At 40.4% G+C, this 20,880-nt stretch overlaps 2 protein-coding genes across 4 annotated transcripts in view; one reads left to right on the forward strand and one right to left on the reverse strand.

Moving 5' to 3' along the window:
- GREM2 (gremlin 2, DAN family BMP antagonist) overlaps positions 1–13,677 on the forward strand; it is a 44,229-nt gene extending 30,552 nt beyond the window's left edge. Inside the window, exon 2 of the mRNA XM_038130283.1 lies at positions 8,140–13,677. Within this exon, the coding sequence (XP_037986211.1) occupies positions 8,141–8,647 (507 nt within the window). The 5' untranslated portion in view covers position 8,140 and the 3' untranslated portion in view covers positions 8,648–13,677. The remainder of the gene's footprint in view (positions 1–8,139) is intronic.
- Positions 13,678–13,799: 122 nt separating this feature from the next.
- The window catches only part of FMN2 (formin 2), a 155,622-nt gene continuing 148,541 nt past the window's right edge, over positions 13,800–20,880 (reverse strand). For 2 of the 3 annotated variants that reach the window (XM_038130282.1, XM_038130281.1), the window contains 2 exons: positions 17,261–17,342; positions 15,842–15,868 (listed from right to left, as the gene is read on the reverse strand). In XM_038130282.1, coding sequence (XP_037986210.1) covers positions 15,842–15,868; positions 17,261–17,342 — 109 coding nt within the window. Of the gene's footprint in view, positions 15,869–17,260; positions 17,343–20,880 lie in introns of all 3 variants that reach the window. The other variant, XM_038130280.1, reaches the window with a different exon arrangement.

Genomic DNA, 20,880 nt, shown 5'->3' on the forward strand with positions numbered 1-20,880 from the left:
AGCAGCTCAGCCCCCAGCCTGTGCTGGTGCAGGGTTTTTTTCTCCCCAGGTGCAGGACCCTGCACGTGCCTTGGATAAATTTCAGTCAGTTCTTCTCTGCCCAGCTCCCCAACCTGCCAAGGTCCTTCTGAAGGGCTGCACAGCCCTCTGGGGTATTGGTCCCTCCTCCCAGCTTTGTGTTGTCAGTGAACCGGCTGAGGAGGCATCTGCCCCTTCACCCGAGTCATTGATGAACAAGGTGAACAACACTGGGCCCAGTGCTGGACCTTGGGGCACACCACAAGTGACAGGCCTCCAACTTGACCATGTGCCACTGGGTACAACCCTCTGGGATCTGCCATTCAGACAGTTCTGAATCCACCTCACTGTCTACTCATCCAGCCTGCACTTCCTGACTTTGTCCATGAGGATGTTGTGAGAGATGGTGTTGAAAGCCTCACTGAAGTTGAGGTAGACAATACCCACTGCTCTTCCCTCATCTATACAGGTTGTCATTTTATGCAGAAGGCAATCAGGTTGGTCAAGCATGATTTTTTATTTGTGAATCCATACTGACTTCTCCTGATGACCTTCTTGTCATTCATGTGGCTAGAGACAGACTCCAGAATGAGGTGCTCCATCACTTTCCTCAGGGTTGAGGTGAGGCTGACTGGACAGTATTTCCTTGGGTTCTCCTTCTTGCAGTTTTTGAAGACTGGTGTGACATTTGCTTTCTTCCAGTCCTCAGGTGCCTCTCCTGACTGCCATACCCTTTCAAAGATGATCGTGAGCAGCCTCGCTGTGGTGTCCACCACTTCTTTCAGCACTCATGGACGCAGCCTGTCAGGGCCTCTGGACTTGTGGGTGTCAGATTTGCTTGGTGTTCTATAACCCAATCCTCCTTCCTTCCAGCAGTCCTTTATGCTTGTCTCCTTGGTCAGAGATGCCTAAGAGATGTTGTATCAGACCAATGCAAAGATGTTCAGTTACTCTGTGTCCTCTGTTACCAGCATCCCCACTCCATTTAGTAATGCATCCACATCGTCCTTGGTCTTCCTTTTGCTATAGTTACTTTTGAAGAAGCCCTTCTTGTTCTCATTGACATGCTTGGCCAGATTTAATTTCAGAGGGCCTCAATCTTCCTTGTCTCATTTCTTCTTCTCTGACAACCTCTCTATATTCATTCCAAGTGGCCTAACCCTATTTCCATTTCCTTAATCATAAAAGTATGTCAAAATAGCAGGACTGACTTAATCAATACTTCCCTTCCCCTCTCTCTGGTCTTCTGGAGCTATAGTTTACAACCAGGTTCTTCAGTGACTCTTCTCACAAATTCCTGGTCCTGGCTTTAAAAAATGAGACACTTCTCTTAATTCCTCCAGCACTAATACTACTTAAAACAAAAACAAAAACGAAAAAACGCAGGTTTAAATTCTATGCAAGATAAGAAGGATTCAGTCTATGAAGAGCTACATACTGTGAATCAGCGATACAATATTTAGGTCAATATACTTTGTGACAGGATGAGAGTGCAAAGAAGAACTGCTGGAGTAGTTTGATCCTGTAACACTAATGAAGTGACCAGCTACATTTAAACAAGGTTTGAATGAGCTTAAGTTCCTGAAGGAAGGAATAGTTGAGTGGTTTTAAACATGAATTTCTGCTGGCAGTAAAGGCAGATAAGAAAGAGAGAGGACAAGATGAGAAAGAAAAACCCAGCATTCAAACTGGTTAGTTTTAGTTTCAAGGGTTAGTTTACTTTCCAGTTTTCCTCATTATTCCTTCTGTCCTAAAAATAACACATAACACATTGCTGAAAGACAGGAATAATTGACTGAGTTGTTGATTCCTCTTACATTTTTGTGCATGGATCCAAAATTCCTTTAAATTCCCAGTCTTTTCAGGGAAAATTTAAGATAAAGCTCTTGGTAGTAGAAAATCTATTCAGCAAGAGCTGAATTAGTACAATGGAAAATCTTTTCAACTAGCACGGATTGTCTCCACCAGTGTCTTTTACACACTTCCATTTTGTTGATGATTTACTTTATTTTTCAGTACTTTTATTTCATCATTTGCAGGAACTGTCTTTATAAGGAGGACTTCTAAGTTCTGGCATTACTGGGGAAATGCTGTCCTATTCTGAGGAATGCAGGCTGGCATTGTTGAAAGCTAACTTCATCCCCCCCTTTCAAAAAACAAAGCAAGAGCTTGCACAGTAGAGTGTGACTCCTGAGACGTCCAGCCTGCAGGAGGACCTTGCCTGGTTCCTTCAAAGATTTGTGGTGTGCCCTGTAGGCAGTCTTGACTCTCTGAGGTACAGGTGTTGGTGCAAGAGAAAAGGATGGATCTCCTTTGTGGAAGGAGGAGAGAGAAGGATGGAGAGGAGGAAGGATCTCCATTCAGGAGAGCCAGTGAGGGTACTAGGAATTTATTGTCTGAAAGAAATGTTTTTCCCCCAACCATCTTCTGTTAGGGCTGTGATGCAACAAAATAGCTTTCTTTCAAATCACTGTAGAAGGTTCTTAGAGGACGAGAATGGAAAAAATTGTGCCTGTAAATTTCAGTAATGGCATTAGTTATTTGTGTTTAAATAATTACTGCCTTTTGTGTTTTGTGCAGTGGTTTTGAAAAGTGATGTGTTGTACTCCCAGGACTGGTAACTACTGCTACAATGCAGATCTGAAAAACTGAATCCTAGCTGCAGTATTGTGGTTTTTACATTTTTAAAAGTTTGGTCTGTCCAGCCTCCTGCATGTTTTGTTGTTGTAGCTGGCCTCACTCTTGGCAATTTAGTAATGGGAATCTATTAATGATGGAATGACTTAATAAGACGCCCATGTCTCTGCAACAGGAGATACAGTACAGTATTCAGTTATTGCTAATGCTGTTGTGACATGGGAGAAATAGTTTCCAAAGGATAGTTAAAAGAGAAAAGTTAGCACCAAATACCTCCTTTGCACAAAGATGCCTAATTAGTCTTTATTGAAGTCTTTATGAAAACATTTTACCATTAGAATCATGCCTAACTATTAATAAATTAAATAAATAGCATTTTTTGGCTTCCTGGTAGAGAATTTGATATTTCCTGGCTATCCACATCTGTTGCTAAAGCCAAGTTTTAGTTCTTTGAAAAGCTGTTGCCTGGCTTGTCCTCAAGGAACACTTCTTGTGTCCCATCTCAAATGTGAGAACTAACCATGTACATCGCGTTCTTACATTATTATACATATGACTGGTTTATACAGATTCTTTTTCTGACTAGGTATAATATAAAAATAAAGGGAGCCTAGAAAAAAAAAAATTTTTTGGTAACAGGGCATCCTGCATTGAGCCATGCTCAAGTGACCTCTAAGGAGAGCTCTCGTGTCTCTGAAGTTTGCAGGGTGGAAGCTGGAAGCAAGTGATACAGGTGGTCAATTGTGGCCATCTGTGTACTGTACTACATAATTGGACCTGAATTTAATCTAGTCTGTAATGCCTACCCTTTGTTGGTAGTTAGAGAGGAATATTTGTCCAAGGGAAGTTCTTCAGCTGTTAATTAAATTTAAATTTTTCAAAAAGCAAAGAAAATCACTGATTTTTTTTTTATCATCTTCCCAGCCACTGGCTCTTACAATATTTGAGACTGTACTTCTGATGGGTGTGTGATAGTACTTAATATAGGCTTAATAGTACTAAATCTTCTTCATGAAGATTTAGTGATTAAGCTGAATAGGTAGAGTCTCATATTCCATGGTAAGACAGGTTTTGCAGGTTTGGATTTTTTGGTTGTGGGTTGGTTTTTTTTGGGTTTTTTTTGGTTGGCAAGGTGATTTTTGTTGTTGTTGTTGTTGTGTTTTGTTTTGTTTTAAATTGCCTGTGACTTTATTTCTGAATTCCCTCCAGAAAGGTCTGGTGAAGAGATGATTGTGTCATACCTATATCAGAGATTTGGATGCTTCCAGGAATGCTGATAATGCTGAGCGCTTTGTAGGTGCTACAAAGTAGGTGCTAAAGCAAGCAGTGGGTCTCGCACCTCCTGATTTCCTGAGCAGCTAACATAAAATATCACAGTGATCTTTCAGTTACATCTCTCTTTCTTTCTGTCCACTTGAAAACTTGAAGTAGGTTGATCTTCAAAACAGGGATTCCCAGTCAGAATCTGTATAGTGAGCTGAGAAACTGCTCATGGCTTGGAAAACTAGCGGAAACATGAGAGCGGCCACTCAGCGCAGATGGACTCTGGTGTTACCTCCTGCCCTGCCTTTCAGACCGTAACACCCACTTCTTCTCAGGGGGACTTCTCCAAAAACGATGACCTTGAATTCTGAAAGCAAATCCAATGCTCCAATTCAGAGGGAACTTCCTTAAGCACCAGACTGTAAGCTGTTTTGGGAGTTACATTACTGCCTGTCCTGTTCTGGAGCTGGATTACTTTCAAGAATGCGTGAGTTACAGGGCCAGAAGGACGGTATGAAAAAGGGAGCCTGCGTTGGTAGGTACTTTATGACACTGTAATTGGATACAAAGAAGAAGTAAAGCTAGGGGCAGACACAATGATCCTGGGTCTTCCCCTCCTTACAGTGACCTGACCTCTGAATGACAGAGCTGGGTTTTGACAGTCTTGCTACCATGGCCAAGGATTTTTCACACTCCTGGGCCTGATAGCCCAGCTCTAGCATGTTGGATTTGATGAGTTTATGAACTCACACTCAATGCTAATTTCCTTATCTCAGGGAGAAAAACTTCCATTGTGATATGTATATGCAGCCAGGCCTTGTTGGGTGTCTTGTCTTAGGTTAAGTTATTCTCAGCTCTGGAAAAAAGGTGTGGGGGGAACTGGCAGCAGCTGGCAGCAATGCTTGAAGAAGTTGAAAACTGTCACAAGGGATTTGCCACTAGGTCTGCTATGGGGACCCCCAGTGCCACAGGAATGATGGGGCCCAGGCTGGCAGTGGTGCACATTGTAGGGGCGTTGGTCTCCTGAGGCAGTTCTCACTTACATGGTCTCAGCCACGTGCTGTTTCATTCTGTTCCATCTAAGTAGGGCAGAACAGCCCTGTCCTTGCCAAAAGCCAGATTCTTCTCCAATACGTTTTGTGTTTCTTCTCATCCCACTCTGTCTGCAGACAGACAGCATTCACTGTCCTGCTTTGGTTTCAAATTCAGTTTGCCAAAATGTTCGCTTTCTCTGGGAGTCCTGAAGTTTCTCTACTCTTTGCATGTGAGCACTGAAAATATATGTGTAGTCCTTGGCAAGTTGCTGGCACCGTGTGACCTTGTTTGCACCCTTACTTGCTTGAATAGGGGATTTGTATGCCAGGGCTTAGAAAGGGGTGATTTGCAGGCTAGTAAGGGGTAATGCTGTGATTAGAAATTCCAGGATCTGACAGAATGCACATTTGACCTGCTAGTGTAGAATAGATTATTACTCCATTATGTAAATATTTTAAGGTTCAAGTTTGATAAGGATCAATGACAGAAATAGGTGGTGTGTTCCTACCTGTCTGTAGAAGTACTTGCATGTATTGCAGTGTTTGGTTTATAACGGTACAATAGTGGCTTTGATTAATAATGCTTTATTAGTTATAAACACAGACTTACTGAATAAATCCTGCTTACTCTATTGAATGGCTCTCCATGCCTACATAAAACCATTTAGGCAATTAGAATACTGCTATAGTATTTCTCTATATTATAGACTTTGTTGTTAGTTCTCTGTCAGCTTTCCTGAATTCCTACATAGGATTTCTGCTTGACCACCACTCTTGGCACAAAAAGGAAACATATCCTTTCAAGTTTCATTTTATGAAGAGAAAGGTCAGGTGTGGTAACACAGGGTTTTATAGAATTATAGAGTCATGAATGTTGGAAAAAACCTTAAAGATCATTCCAAGGAAAGAGGAGGGGGTGGGGGAAAGGGTGTGTCTCTCCTTCTGACCTCTGCTGTCCTCTTCTATGCCAGGATCAGAAAAATGAGACTGGAGAGGCAGTATATGTGTATCAAAAGAGTGGAAGGGTATGCCTGAGAAATGTGGCATAAGGCATCTTGTGGAGAGCTCCCCTCCACAAACGCAAAGGTTTGTAAACCTGGTTTCTTTTCCTCCCCTTTCTATATGAAACACAAAGCGCTGGGAATCAGTTGCTTTATCTACTACTGAAATGCAGCCATCAGTGCAGAATAACATGAGAACAATTTGAAAGGAAGCATGGAACACTATATTCAACTGAAACTAATTACCTGATTAGGTTTTGGCCTGGCTGTGTGGGTTGACATCCAGTGGACTTGGCGACAATACCTGCCTGTAAAGCCAAGTCTAGTCTTGCTTCGTTTAAAGACCTTGGACAAAACTTCTGGACTTGCATGCTGAATGCTAAGCAGTGTGAAAATAGGCCACTGATTTAAAGTACCCATGGCTACAGTGGGTGTTCACTGGGGAGATGGCATGGTTGCAGATAAATGAACTTTTTTGTGGTTTAGAAATACTGATTTCCATTTAAAGGTGGTTCTCTTTTAAGCTATACTTGGGTGAAATTAAACTCTGCATCAGAACATCCTCTGTTTACAGCTATACGACGGGCACTTCTGTTTCCTTCAGCACTTCAGGCTTCTCCCCTTAAAAACTTAGTCCAAGTCTGACATTGAGATCTTGTACACTTAGAAAATAACCTTAAGCAATGTCATCTGTCTGCTAGAGTAGTTCCTTTTCTTTATCTCCACAGAAGTTAAACATGTTAGGTCTGTTTTATTAGGTGAGAAGCATTTGTTACTGCTATTCTTGTCTTCGTTTGCACCTTTACTGCAAACACTTTTTTGATCTTTTGGTGTCATTGTTTGGAAAGTGACAGGTTTTCCAGATGACAGTACCTATGCAACATCTGAAGTGTCTATAGCGTTAGACATTATAATTACCAGTGTGATGGTAGTTGGTTTTTTTTTTTGTCTAGGTATCTCTCTAAAGGAAAAAAAATTAAAATAATTCCAATAATTAAAATCATTCCAATTATTAAAATCATTGGAAGGGTTTGAAGCTTTACTGTAAGGCTAAGTCTGTACACTCTAAAAATAATCAGTAAGAATAAAGAAAACTTGGAAGTGTTCTAGTCTCCAAATGGAAAGCTTCTGTGCACCCTCTTCTGGCACTGAAGAGACCCTCTGTTCTCTTTTCCCAGGGAGAGTGATATGAAATGAACTGCCAAAGGAGCAGTTCACAAGTGACATTATAAGGAAATTTAGTACACCTAGTCTGAAGTTCTGGAAGCACATTGAGACCCATTACTAAAATGAATTAGACAAGAACTGGTAAGAGATGCTCCACAGAACAAGAACACGTAATAGACAACCATAGTAAAAATATTTTTGCCATCTGGCTGACTATTTTATCTTAGCAACAAGCTTATGCTCTAACCTATTCCTTAAAATCTAAAATAAATATTGAAACCTCTGATGTTTACAAACCTTCTTAAACCATTTGCCCAAGAGGCCTTGCAGTTGTGAAGTTCTCTAAGTTGTGTTTAAGCATTTCCTCTTACTGCAAAAATAAATCCATCAAGGTTTTGGCTTCATGCAAAGACAACAAATACAAGCCTGTAAGTGCCATAAGAGCCCTAAAAAAACTTCTGAAGTTATTTAAAATAATAAAAATAGCTTTTTGGACACCCCGTGTTACTTCTGTGGGGAATGAGACTGGACTGGGACTCGGGGGCTGAAGAGACATGGGCATGCACTTTGTGTAACCTGGTATTCCCTTCCCCTCTCCCCTGCCATCTCCAAATCAGCTCTCACCATCTTGGCAAGAGTTTCTTGAGCCTTTGCTAGCCAGGAGTTTGCCCAGCTGTTTGGCCCGGGATTTCACAGAGAAGGAGGAAATGTTTCTGGCTGAAGCTTTTGTAAAACCACCGCTTCAGCCACTAAATGTCCCCAATGTCCCTGTGGGGAAAAAACAAGTAGTTGGAAAGTTTGGGGAGGGGTGAGGGGGAGCAATATGACTTTCCAAAGGGCCTGGCCTCTTCCTGATAAGTAATCACCCTAGAGTAGAGCTAATCTAGGAAAAGTGATGGGATTATAAAGACAATAAGATCTCCACTTCTTCTAAAAGCATGCGTGAAGTACCAACTCCATTCCAGTTCTGTGGTTTGAAAATGTGTTTCTCTTACCAGTGCCTTGTGTTGCCTTTGCAGGATGGTTTGGAAATTTGCCCTGTCCATTCTTCTGATGGCAGCACTGGTTCGAGTTATGGACACCAGGAAGAACCGCCCCGCAGGTGCCATTCCCTCGCCGTACAAAGGCAGCAGCAGCAACCACTCAGAGCGGAGGCAGCAGCTGAACAAGGAGGTGTTGGCCTCCAGCCAGGAGGCCCTCGTGGTCACCGAGAGGAAGTACCTTAAGAGCGACTGGTGCAAGACGCAGCCGCTGCGGCAGACTGTCAGCGAGGAGGGCTGCATCAGCCGCACCATCATCAACCGCTTCTGCTACGGGCAGTGCAACTCCTTCTACATTCCGAGGCATGTGAAAAAGGAGGAGGAGTCCTTCCAGTCCTGTGCTTTTTGCAAGCCACACAAGGTCACCTCTTCGACCGTGCAGCTGGAGTGCCCCGAGCTGGACCCACCATTCCGACTCAAGAAAATTCAGAAGGTCAAGCAGTGCCGGTGCATGTCTGTGAACCTGAACAGCTCAGGCAAACTGTGAGAACAGGCACGTAGCCGCTGCTTGGTGTTGTCTCCATCAGCTTTACTGCTGCCTCTCCTCTCCCACTGAGCAGACTGTCCATTTTGTTGGTTTGTTTCTTCTTTTCCTTTTTTTTTGGTGTTTTGTTTTCTTTCAGGAGGCATCTCTCCAGCAAGGAAAGGCTCCTTGTCATTTGCCTACTGGAATAACGCTTTATAACCCACTGTGTTAGGCACTTCACCATAAAGTTTCATTGTATTTTAAATATCATCTGGCAGTTGAATCTTCTGGAGTGGAGCAGGCTCACAGAAGTTGGGATTGATCATCCAAGTGACCAGTTGGCTCGATCCAGCAATAAATGTTTCCACTGTGTGGAGTAAAGCCCTCTGCCCTACACTCCAGTTCCCTCCACAAGTTGAAAACGCCTTCCCCGTGCTTTGGTCTGGAGCTTGCTTCTCTCACTTGGAAGTGCTGGGGTGCTGCCCAGGACTGGGGGACACAGATGAGGGAGAGTAACGAGGAGTAATGTGTGAAAAGCAAGTGAGACTTTCCAATGAGGCTCCTCTCCTTAAGACGGCTTCAATTGTGCAATGACAAATGATTCTGGGCTTGTTGTCTGAACGGCAGATCAGAAGGAAGGGGAAGAGGGTGAGGCGCTGGGTCAGCCACGGTGACCACAGAGCAGACTGAGGGTGGGTTCTGATGCTGTTGTGGTTAGAGTATATTGAACACATGGCCTCTGCAGCAGTGTTTATTTTGTAACCTAGCTATAGTAAACAGCTGTTTAAAGTATTACAGACCTAGCCATGTATATTTTTCTTGTGGCAGAGTATGCCAGCGATTAAAATATGTTAAGAGACTCAGTTGCTGGGTTGGCTGCCTGGCTTAAAATGGACATGGTTTTACTATGCTTTTGGTAGGTTTTTGTATGTTAGATATGTGTGTGTGTTTCTTAGTCCAAAAAGGACAACATCCATTTATGACCTTATATTTATGCCTGCTCAAACCAGGGGAGGTAGAAGGGTAGTGGGAGAGAACACTTAAGGGAATGATGTGTCCCCAAAGTTATAAAAGCATTGTCACACAAAGGACAAAGTTTGGTCATTGCTGGACTGAATACAAAAGCTACATAAGTGTCATCAAGTTGTGGGAGTGGTGTCTCTCCCATGATTGGAAACCATGTTAATGTGTTAGTGTTAGAGGACAAACACCTCAATCAGTGCTGCTGGAATGGGTCACAGCTGTGGGAGCAGGGAGAGAGTAAGTTGTAATTGCTACACTATTGGTGGTCCACTCAGTTTTAGAGACCTGCACAATAAGTGTTGGTGAACACTTGCAGTTCATTTTAAATCATACTATGTTGTTATTCAGTTGATGGAGTTTAACATGTCCTGTATATCCCATTTGTTACAGTTCTGATTTGTATTAGTCCCAGCTGCATTAAAATCCTGTCTCAAATCAGCCCCTTCCCCCAAACCAAAGCCAGTGTGCACGCAGTTGTCTGAAGCTCACAAATTAAAAATGACATGCTGACTCCCTGTGAGTGTCGCACAGTTCAGCATCTGCAGCCTGCTGCCAGAGCCCCTCCCCACCAGCCTCTTTGCATGCAGCCCCTTCAAGGGGTTAATGTGTTCAGCACTGTGGCCAGCCGGGGCTTCAGAGCCACAGGTCCCCATTATGTGACACAGGCCTCCCTAAGAGGCTTTGAGCACTGATCTGCACAAGAGCTCCAAGCGGTTTACAGGGACTGCCGTGGGCAGGGGGATGTTGGTCGGGTCTGGCAGCCCTGTTACAGGAACAGATGTCGCCTTTCTGCTGTGACCTTCCAACGTGTCACAAGTGCACAGGGAGACTCCTCGCGCACGGAATGCTTTAGGGGCTGTTGCTGCTGCCTTGTGGCATCTTGCCAGCCCCAGGATGGGCACAATTCAGACTAGTCTTCAGAGTGTGGGTGTGGGTGCGGTGCAGATGGGGAAGGTGGCAATATAGTCTGCTAAGACTCCGGGGATCTCAGTCTTCACTTGAAAGGAATCAACTGAAAGTGACATTTTGGACCAGAGAGAGAAAAGCACCCTAGCAAATTCACTTAAGAGAAACGTGCAAGAATCTTTACCTTTAAGCTATGTCCTGCCTGGGTTTTTCACCAGTTTGCAATATGAATATGCTGCAGCTTAAAGCTCCTTCTAGGAGTTGTGTTTATGTAAAAAACTGAGTTGAGCTTGTAATGGTTAAAACTGTATTTAATTCTTGTTTTATAAATGAAAACAAAAAATGAAGAAATGCTTTAAGTATAATGTAATTATTTTATAGGTCAACTATTAAATTATAGATTAAATAATAAAGCTACTCTAGGGTTATATGGCATCCAAGTGTTTTGCTTCAACAGTTTGTGTCCAACTGCTCTCTAATCAGAATATTCTCCAGCTTCCTTTTCACCCTCCCAAATATAGGTGAATGATGGCTCACCCTGACAGGTTGGGAAAACCCTAACTACTTCTCCCCTTGTTTACCACTCCCCTCAGAAGTACCTGGAAGGCAAGGGGAATAATAAAATGCATTATTCTTAAATTCTGGAGTTGATTTTGCATGCACTTATTCTGGGTTTTTTGGTAAACTGACGAACAAAGCTCCACCACTTGCTGAAACACTGCCATCGTTTGCCATAAGAAAAGTAACTGACCTAAATAATTTTGTTTAAAATATATACAGATCCTTATGTAACAGGCACCAAACTACTCATAAGGAAAAAAAAAAAGTTATATCCTAAGATATAGGTGAGTTTTAATTGTTGCTGTCAGCTCTTGAATAGGTTCAACATACGGCAGTTCAAACACGGGGTAGTATTTTGGGGTTTGTGGTGTTTTTTTCCCTTACCAACCCAGAGATAATTCAGTTTCTTAAGGGAAAATTTCTGTGCAGAAGGGGAGCTGTCACATTGACTGATGAGCCTCCATGTGACCAGAAGAGATGCCAGTGATGAGTCTTGAAAGAAGCAGAACCTAGACCACAGCTAGCAAGGGAGGGCTGCATCCTTTATGGCACTATGCTTGTAAGAGCCCTTTGCTGTCTTCCCTTCCCTGTCTCTCACTCAAATGTTCTCACAGTTCAGTGTTTGGAGATTTTTTTTTTCCTGTTTTTTAGTAGCTGTTGCTTTAGAGAATTAGTGTTTTGCTTTGCCTTAGCTACATGTAGGCAGGCTCCCCGCTCAGACCTCCCAAGCTCCTCTGTCATTTGGCTCAAAGGGAGCTCAGCAGTCACCTCCTCGAATGCCCCTCTCTCATTCCCACCCATCTCTTGGCCAGTCTCCTGCTCTGCAGGTCATGGATTGCCCAGCACCCACCTGAACTTCTGCTGCTTCAGGCACAGCCCAGACTCCAGCTTCAGGTCTCTGTCTGTTGCTGCCCAACTGTTGAACCATCATCGTACCAGAGGCATACTCTGTGATCCAAAAATCTCCCACTTGTGGAAGCAAGCCAAGAACAAGGCAAATCTCTCCGAGTAGATGGCAAAGCTGTAGGTCAGACCGATGCAGTTACTTCTTGAAGTGGACAGGTGCTACAGGACAGGAGAAGGGAGGAGGACAGTGCATGTTAAGCTCAACCACAAGGGAACTGCCATGTTGGCAGGGCCCCAATTTGGGGTGGGTGGCAAGTGAAGTTTCTAAGACAGTTAATTTGAGCAGCAGCTGGGAATAAATGAGATAACAGTGCTGACGCAATAGGGACCCTTTATGTTCAGAAAGACAGCATTTTTTTGAGGCAATGGACTTACCCCAGATGCTCTTATCAGTAGGTTGGAAGAATATCAGATACAGGAACAGATGGGTCACTTGTAAGCAAGAGAATAACTCAGAGAACCTGTTCCATAAGAATCCTCTTGATGGGTGGCAGACATTAAAGGTATTGGGGCATGGTTTTCTCTTTTCTCCCTTTTCTGACTTGTTTACACTATATTCAGAAAAACTCAACTTCATCAGTTTTCATCTATTCTGTCCCTAGTAGTTTAAAATTTGTGTAACTGAAGTAACTCGTATAGTGGATTTGTCACAAATTTGGAGTTGCTTTTAACCTAGAGTCTGCAACAAAATAATTGCAATGCGATGCCTTGTTATATGTTCTCTCAATGAAATTAATATTTGCTTCCAACTTTTTAGGCTGATCACTGAAAAACTGGGCAAGAAAAAAAGTCAGTCTAAGGAAGATCCCTCTAATTATTATTCCCACTGCCACAGTTGGTTAATAGTTAACTAAGTTTGGAAGTGTTTCAGGATGATGAAAGGTGCTACAAAAAAAGCTAACCCACTACAGTGTCATGACGTGACAAAGTGCCATGCTTCTGAAAGGCTTTAATTGGCAGGCAAAACAACATGAATCCTCTTAGCTCCTCATAAAAAAAACCAAATTGTTCTGCCAGCATGTCACAGCTGCTGCTCAGGTATGAAAGTCCTTCTTTTGTTGCTGCATTTAAGTAACAGTGATCAATATGTGGTGTTAGCAATCAACAAAGGCTCAGAATTTTGTCTGTGAGAACTCTTGTAGAATTAGGGCCAATTCTTCAGTGTAGAGTGCTTGAGGTTGCAGTAAAGAGGGGGATTGCAGCAAATGAGGGGAGAGGGTTCATCCTCTTAAAAAAACCTAAACAAACAAACAAACAAACAAACAAAGAACATTGGACCAGAATTCTGTATAAAGTTGAGTATGCTGCTAAAACCAAAGAGCACAAGTGAAACTTGTGTTGTGAGCCCCCTTTGGATGTTTTGTGGGTCAACTGTGGTGCTGCACATAGTGGGCTACTTTGCATGAAGGTTTGAGATAGGTTGGAGAGGAGCTTTATAAAAGAGAAACATGTTCTACCAAATAGGCTGGGTCTGAGTAAAATGAAAGAAAAATCTATGTAGCAGCATGTGTCTTAAGATCATAATATGGTTCCATCAGCTGCAGTCAACCTTTGACACTTCAGAGAGATGGAGATAGGCTTGAAATAACTTCTAGCACCCATGCTGCAGATCCTGTAGAAAGGGTTATGTATGTATGTGACCGATTTAGGAGGTTGCTAAAACACTAAAACACAAGGCTCTTCCTTGATCACAGGAGCCAGAATGGGATGTGGTGCTTAGGGAGCAAATACTTTGTAGCACACTACAGCATAGCCAGAGAGTGACAAGAGAAGGCAGTTATTATTATTCCTTTTATTTTCTTATAAATTAACATTCTAAAAAAATTGGAATAGAAACACTAAATACAGTATTGCACATAGTGATCTTTGTTAGATGATCTATTTTCATTTAGTATAGTAATATACATACTGTAGGTACTGAAGAGAACAGGAAGGCTACAAATGAAAACATGCTACTGTATCCTTGCACTTAGGAGCAAAGTTAGGAGGAGAAGACTATTGTTTACATAAATACAAACATGGATTTGAATCAGTGCCATTAAAATAGCTTTACTCTTTAAAGTTTTTTTTTTTTTCCGTAAGTTAGTCGTAACAGCAAATAATCTCTTGTTTTCTCTTCCCCAAATAGTAATGTTACTCCCATCAACACAAAATTTTAGAATTCCATTCTTGGTAATTTATATCCCTGCCAGAAATTACTGCTAGTACAGATTTTCACATAGGTTTATCAGCAACAGGAGACTCGCTTTTCACACAGTGAAAAAAACCATATTTTCTAGTGCTTGGTATATGTGAAGAATAACAGATTCCTGAGGTCATATTTTTGCTCTTCCTTTTATGACACCCTGTAGAGTATATTAGCCTCTGAACAGCTCGGAATGTCTCTTGATGTGCTAGACTAGACAGGGAATAATGCAACCCAGCAGGTTAGAGCTCATTTGCCTTACCCCAGTGTCTTTCAGGCTCCAAAGCCGTAAGCACGTGCATCCAACTGAGTTGCACACACGGTCTGCTTTCAGGAAAAGTTAGCTTAGAAAGAAAAACGTTATCAATCAAACTGATTGGTTTGGGGCTCATAAATAAGGACTGGAGGAAAGGGGTTGTTATCAGTTGAGCAGTCCAAAACTGGTACAGCAAATTCTGGATTGCAAAAAGGAAGTAAGCATGTGGTCTAAAATGGAAGCCCTAAGTCATATATTTCAATCATTAACCTCCTAGTCAGGGACACTGAAAGCCTGGAGGAAATGTCTGTAATTCTGTTAAGTGTGAAAGTGGTGTCAATTAGTTGGTAGTCTATGTTCTGTCACTAGAATTGGCTACTGTTTTCCATAAATGTTGTCTCCATGTGCATCTTTTAATAGCTCTCTAAAGGAGTTTTAAATTAACTGTAAAGCTAATTCCAGAAGGGAAGTCATGTACATGTGGCCATAAGCCTGTCTGACTTAAGTGATCAGCAGTTAAAACTATACTATACCTTCTAAAGTTCATGTAAAAGTTAGCTGCTTTATATATTAACAAACTATAATAGCCAAATCTCTCATACTCTCTATCATAATTCTGTGCTTTTCTGTATTTTTCTTTTTTTTTTTTTTTTTTTTTTTTAATGCTGGATTTCTGACCCCCATACCACCTGGCAGAAGATGAAGTAAAAGTATGCTGCCTTATCGATTTTAAACATAGTTACAGTAAACGTCTTGTTCCACAAATATTTAGTCATGGAGGGCAACCAAACAAGTTGGGAAAGCATTGATTATACTGTATAAACAGCACTTAACAATTCAAAATACAAACTACAAATGCCAACATGAAACGGATACAAACAATTCACTAGGAGTAACATTTCTTTCCCTAAACTAAGTGCAGTGCCATGAAGTATTTGTGTCAGATGTTGCCAGTAGGAATGGAAATGTTTTACTGTACCAAGTAGCAGTCTTATGAAGTTCAACTTAATGTAATTTTCAGCATGTTCAGAACTGATGCAGATACCACTTTTTATGCATGCTGACTTGTCCTATTTGTAATATACCATACACTTTACAAAATACCATTTTTGAGTGGCAAAGGAGATACAGAGTACAGGGAAGGTGTTTCAAGTCCATACCTAGTCTATTTCTGGGCACTCCATTAAAGTGATTACATTCATTAATGAATGCACAATAACACATCAGTTGGTAGAAAACTCTAGAGAACAAAACGTAAATTTTAAAAGGTCAACGAAGCAAATGATCAGGATGATGTAGTTTCCTTCCCTCTCACTCCCCACCCACAAGCACGTTGAATTTTGGTAACCAGGTAACAATGGCTTTTGAATTTCTTCTCTCAGATTTTCATACTTATCTTTGCTTTCTGAAAAAAAAAATAAATTTAAAAAATAAGTTTGAGTGTACACAAAACCACCTTACACAAATATGAAAAGCATAGAAATACATAGGCAAATGTTTGATTATATTTACTGTAGAAATGACTTCACAAATAAACTTGGAAGCTAGATTTGAAGTAGACTACAGCTATACACTTCTTGTGAAATATTTTTGTTTACTTTCCTTTTCACTCATCAAATTTTCACGAAGACTGACGGTCCCTGTTTCAGTGCAAATAAGAATGATACGGTAATAATTAAACAAATAGTTATTTCTTAAAAGAAATCTCTCAGTGTCTTCATATACAGCAGTATATAAGTTAGATGGAGAAATGCAAAAAAATGTTAATTTGGGGGGGGTTTTGAAATAAAATGTTGATCTGCTTTTAAATAAAATTGATAAAATGTAGTTTATAACCCCTTACCAAGATAGCACTCCATTTGCATTTCTTGTGGCACTAGCTACAGTCAACTCTCAGCAAACATTCAAAATAGGAAACAATAAATGCAATATTATTGCGTCCTGTACCAAATTATGTTAGTTAGAATACAGTAAATTACTTCATTTACAAGATGTGTCACAGATAATCTGACTACACAGCTATGACTACAAAGCACGAAAAAATTAAGTCATGTCTTGGGGTGGTGGGGAGCAGAGGACAAAGAGAGGGACATACACACATGAAAAAAATATTCTAATATTTTTCAAACATAAATGATGGCCAGTTGCTACAATTATGAATTAAATGTGAGGTGCCAGAATAATTTTTCTGTAAAATCAGTTATGATCCTTACAATGGTTAGGCAGTCATAGGGGAAAAGTTTCATTAAAAGACCAGAATTACTCCTCTATTATCACAGAAGTTATTTATTTGTTTTCAAAGAATGGTGAAAGCACAGTATTATCTTTTTATAGTGTTTCTATTCCAAACAACTCTATTCAGTGGATCAAAAAGCACCGTATTTGATACAGTGATCCAGCTTGAAAAATGTGTAACTATCAAAATTCTTCCTTTCATGCTGTATCTATAGAAAAGAGAATGAATACAAACAGAATAAGCTGGAAGACCAAAACAGCCTTTCTGCCTTCTATGTGCATCCTACACCAAGACTGGGAAGAACACAGATTGGCACAGTGAGGCAATAATAAACTGCTCTTGCTTGTGCTACACCTATTTTGTGGAGTAATATTCATAGGCAGATTTCAAATTTGTTAATTTTACACCTGTAAGGAAACGGGTAAACATTAAAGAAAATAAAACAAAAAAAACCCAACCCAAAACAAAAACATACATCAAGAATAACCTACCTATAAAATGCAAAGAGAAAAAGATAAAACAAGTGATATAAACAGAAGCATTGCTACAAATTTTACTTACAATTCCAGAGTCATGTTTTGGTCTAATATTGTATAGCGACTTCCCCTTTTTCTGCCTGCAGACTTCCTCTGCTTCTTTGACTCTGAAGAGAGACAAAATCTATAAACACTCCTGTACACCAACAACATTTACAAAGACAATGCAGTATAAAACTTACAAGTTAAGGCCTGAGGACACAAGTGGATAACTTTACTCTCCATATATTCACTAGCATGCTCCACACAATAGTTCTTGCACTCCAGGGCTGTTGTAGCCATACCTGGCACTTACACAGACAGGCATAATCAATTGCATAATCAATTCTAGTTACAAAAGCAATCAGTACTTACTGCAGCTGAAGATTCAAATGTAGGAGGGTTTAACATACACTGGATGATATGAAGTTTACATTTCAGAGCATTCATACACATACTGCTAAAAAACTCCTTTTCTTTTTTATCACTGTTTAAAATATTTATCTATTCCAACCCTCAATACTTCAATTACAGTTTAAACAAAGTTTGTCACCAAGTTATGTTCTCCTCCACCCATTTTTGTTTGTATTTAAAATTGCAAAGTAGCTTAACCTAAATTTCCAGTCTTCACTCTCATACTTAAAAAAAAAAACCACCAAAAAAACCAAAAAACCAAAAAACCCACAAAACCAAAAAAACCAACCAATCAAAAAAAATTCCATGGAACATGGTGTTTAACCCAAGGTGATGCATGTCACTGCATACATCTCTTTAATTCCAAAGCTGTTGGACCTCAAGGCTTACATGACCACTGGGGATAAATATACTTTGACTGCTTGGATGTAAAGAGAGGAGCAGGTTCCAAAAGTAAGGGTCCACTTGTTAGTGCCCCCTGACATGGCAAACAGTACCGAATTAGGACCTTATGAAAGGCCACCACATTTTTGGTGAGAGAATTGTCCTATTTCCTCATGCAGATAGGAAACAAACTGTGAAAGGCAGAGGACTACACTCAGACTGGGAGCCTGCCAGAATCCAGCTGATGAGTTCAATGTCACACTGTAAAATATGTTTCTTTACAATTTTCACTCATTTTATATATCAACCTTGTAAACACACATGAACACTGAAAATACAGATGTTTGTTATGAATTCTCTGAGATGCACAGACTTAGATAAAAACTTTCTACAAGAGAACATTAAATCATGGGAGATCTTTAATTTTTTTAATGAGAGATGGGAATTTTATTAGTAAATAAGAAAGTAGAAAGCAAAAATGTAAATCCTACATTGGCTTGATCCTGCCAAAAATATGGACTTGAGATGGCACTTAGTCTGACTTTTCAACATTATCCAAGAGTGAAAAAAGAAACAACAGTTGAATTATATTAAGAAATCATATATCCTTGGCTGGTTCCTTGCAGTTCATCTCCAGACCACTAGTAAGCCTGTTATTTCACTGAGGCTACACAGTGAGAATCCAACTTTGTGTTACTATTATTTTTTAATTTTTTTGTGTGTGTGGTAAGAGCCAAATTTTTGAAAATAAAACTCCAGCTGAGTCTGCTAAGCACATTAGAAAAAACACCTTCACATTCATCTCTACTTTATTCTACTTTGCCAGACACACCTTGTTCTTTTCATAAGTTTCAAATTTATACTTTCAAAAATTAATTTAAATGTCAGTTATTTTCCAGCACTTCCACAACCTGCCCTCTTTATTTGATGGACTTGTATGTTGTTAGTGTAGGGAGACCTTCATGTGTTCAGGTCCCGGGGGAAAAAGAGCTTTGAAAACTGTTATTTCAAACTGTAATGCCTTCTCTCTGACTGCAAATCAGATAGAAAGCAGCATAATCTAGAACAAAAATGTCAAGCAGCCAAGTAATTCACCTTTAAAGTGTATTTAAGTAGATTCAGTAAAAGTAACAGCAAAAATGTGGTGATAGCTTCAAATAGAAACTTATGGGAATGATGCAGAATGGAGAAAAATTCAAAGACATTTTCTTTTCTCTATAACCATTTTTCTTCTGCTTCATGTCTACTTTTCTCCAAAGGAGGAAAAAATATCTGTGACATTGATCTTCCCATGATATTTTCTAAAATTCAGACATATTCAACCCATCAAAAGCCACTCTTACAAAGTCAGACATAAAATAGCACATCTATAATATAATTTCCTCTTTTTCAAATACAAGTATAGCTGGCTCCCTTCACTGTAGACATAATTTAAATAACAAAATGAAATCTTACATGTGAGTACATTAGTATCAAATCCCTGGATGTCTACAGGGACTATACAAGTACTATTGAGTTTATCAAAATGACTGTTTTACCAAAGCAGTGCAATATATGCAGGTATTCAGACTACTCAACATGCAAATGGCAGCACATGTAACGTAAAAAAATATTTACCAGATCAGTTCTCACAGATGCAGATGTTATTCTTGGGAAATGCCAGGGAATCTTCAATTCCAGTCTTTGTCCCACCTAAACATCCCCCTTCCAGGATAGATTACCCTCTTCTTGCTAACATACCAGGTCACGAGACAACACAGCTCCCTGTGGGTCTCATGTTAATTCAAAACAAAAATCCTCACAGAGCAAGGAACCCTTGATTATGCAGCTCTTTTCTAAAGACCAGGTCCCATTAAGTGTCACTGTAAATGTAAAATCTCTATTTTTCTGCTTCAATTAGAGAAACAGCTTTTTGGAGAAAGGCTGTCTCTGCTTGAAACAGCAAAATGTTAATAACACACCACCCTGTGAAGGAGGGAGTCACAACTTCTGTGTCCCTGAGATAGCACTTTGAAAATGATCCACAACCTTCAGACTGGTAAGTGACAATCTTAAGGCTGTGTTTCCCAAATTTCCAGTATTATGTAAGAGGTGCTGGTCTCAATAGTATGGTTTGTGGTTCTCAAGGTTTTGGGAGCTTTTATGAAATTCCTTGGAGTTTGAGCCTATTTATTCATACCAAGGGAAATACAGAAGATGAGAAGCATTACTCCCTAATGCACTTAAGGCTGAGAGCTAGCAACCACTCAGTTCCAGTTCCAGCCATATCCCTGACTCACTGTGTGGGTTTGGGACAGTCCACAGCCCCCTGGCTCACATCCTGCTGTCTGTGCAGGAAGCTCCAAGTGGTTGGACAGAGACTCAGTGAAGCCCATGTGACCCATACATGTGCTTCTTCAGCAAGAAATGCCCTGAGAACTGTAAAGGTAGCACACCAAAGGCTCATTTCAAGGAGGTTTAGTTTGTGACCATATTAAATCTGGAAGCATGGAGAACTGTATAAATCTACAGCTGTACCTAAAAAAGAAAAGCCAGCAGACTGTTGAAATAAAGGCAAAGGCAACTATTAGCTTTCCACAGGGCCAAATCATAAACCAGTGAGTGTGGTTAGCAATTTTGACAGTGTGCAAATATATTTTGTGAAGGCTGATCATCCAGCTTAATTAAGATTAGATTAAATGTAAAATTAAAATAACTTAATCCTTCTGGAAGAGGAAAAGGCTGTGTTTTGTAGGAACATTCACACTGTTTAAACTGTGTGATCTAGAGAAGCAGATAAAAGGTTACCTTTGAAGCAAGGGCAATAGTCTTAGTCCAGTTGAAAAATAATTGCCACTGGCAAGTTTTTGTCCTCTTAGGTTTTCTCAA

The sequence above is a fragment of the Motacilla alba genome, chromosome 3, assembly GCF_015832195.1.
Source record: "Motacilla alba alba isolate MOTALB_02 chromosome 3, Motacilla_alba_V1.0_pri, whole genome shotgun sequence".
NCBI classification, from domain to species: domain Eukaryota; kingdom Metazoa; phylum Chordata; class Aves; order Passeriformes; family Motacillidae; genus Motacilla; species Motacilla alba.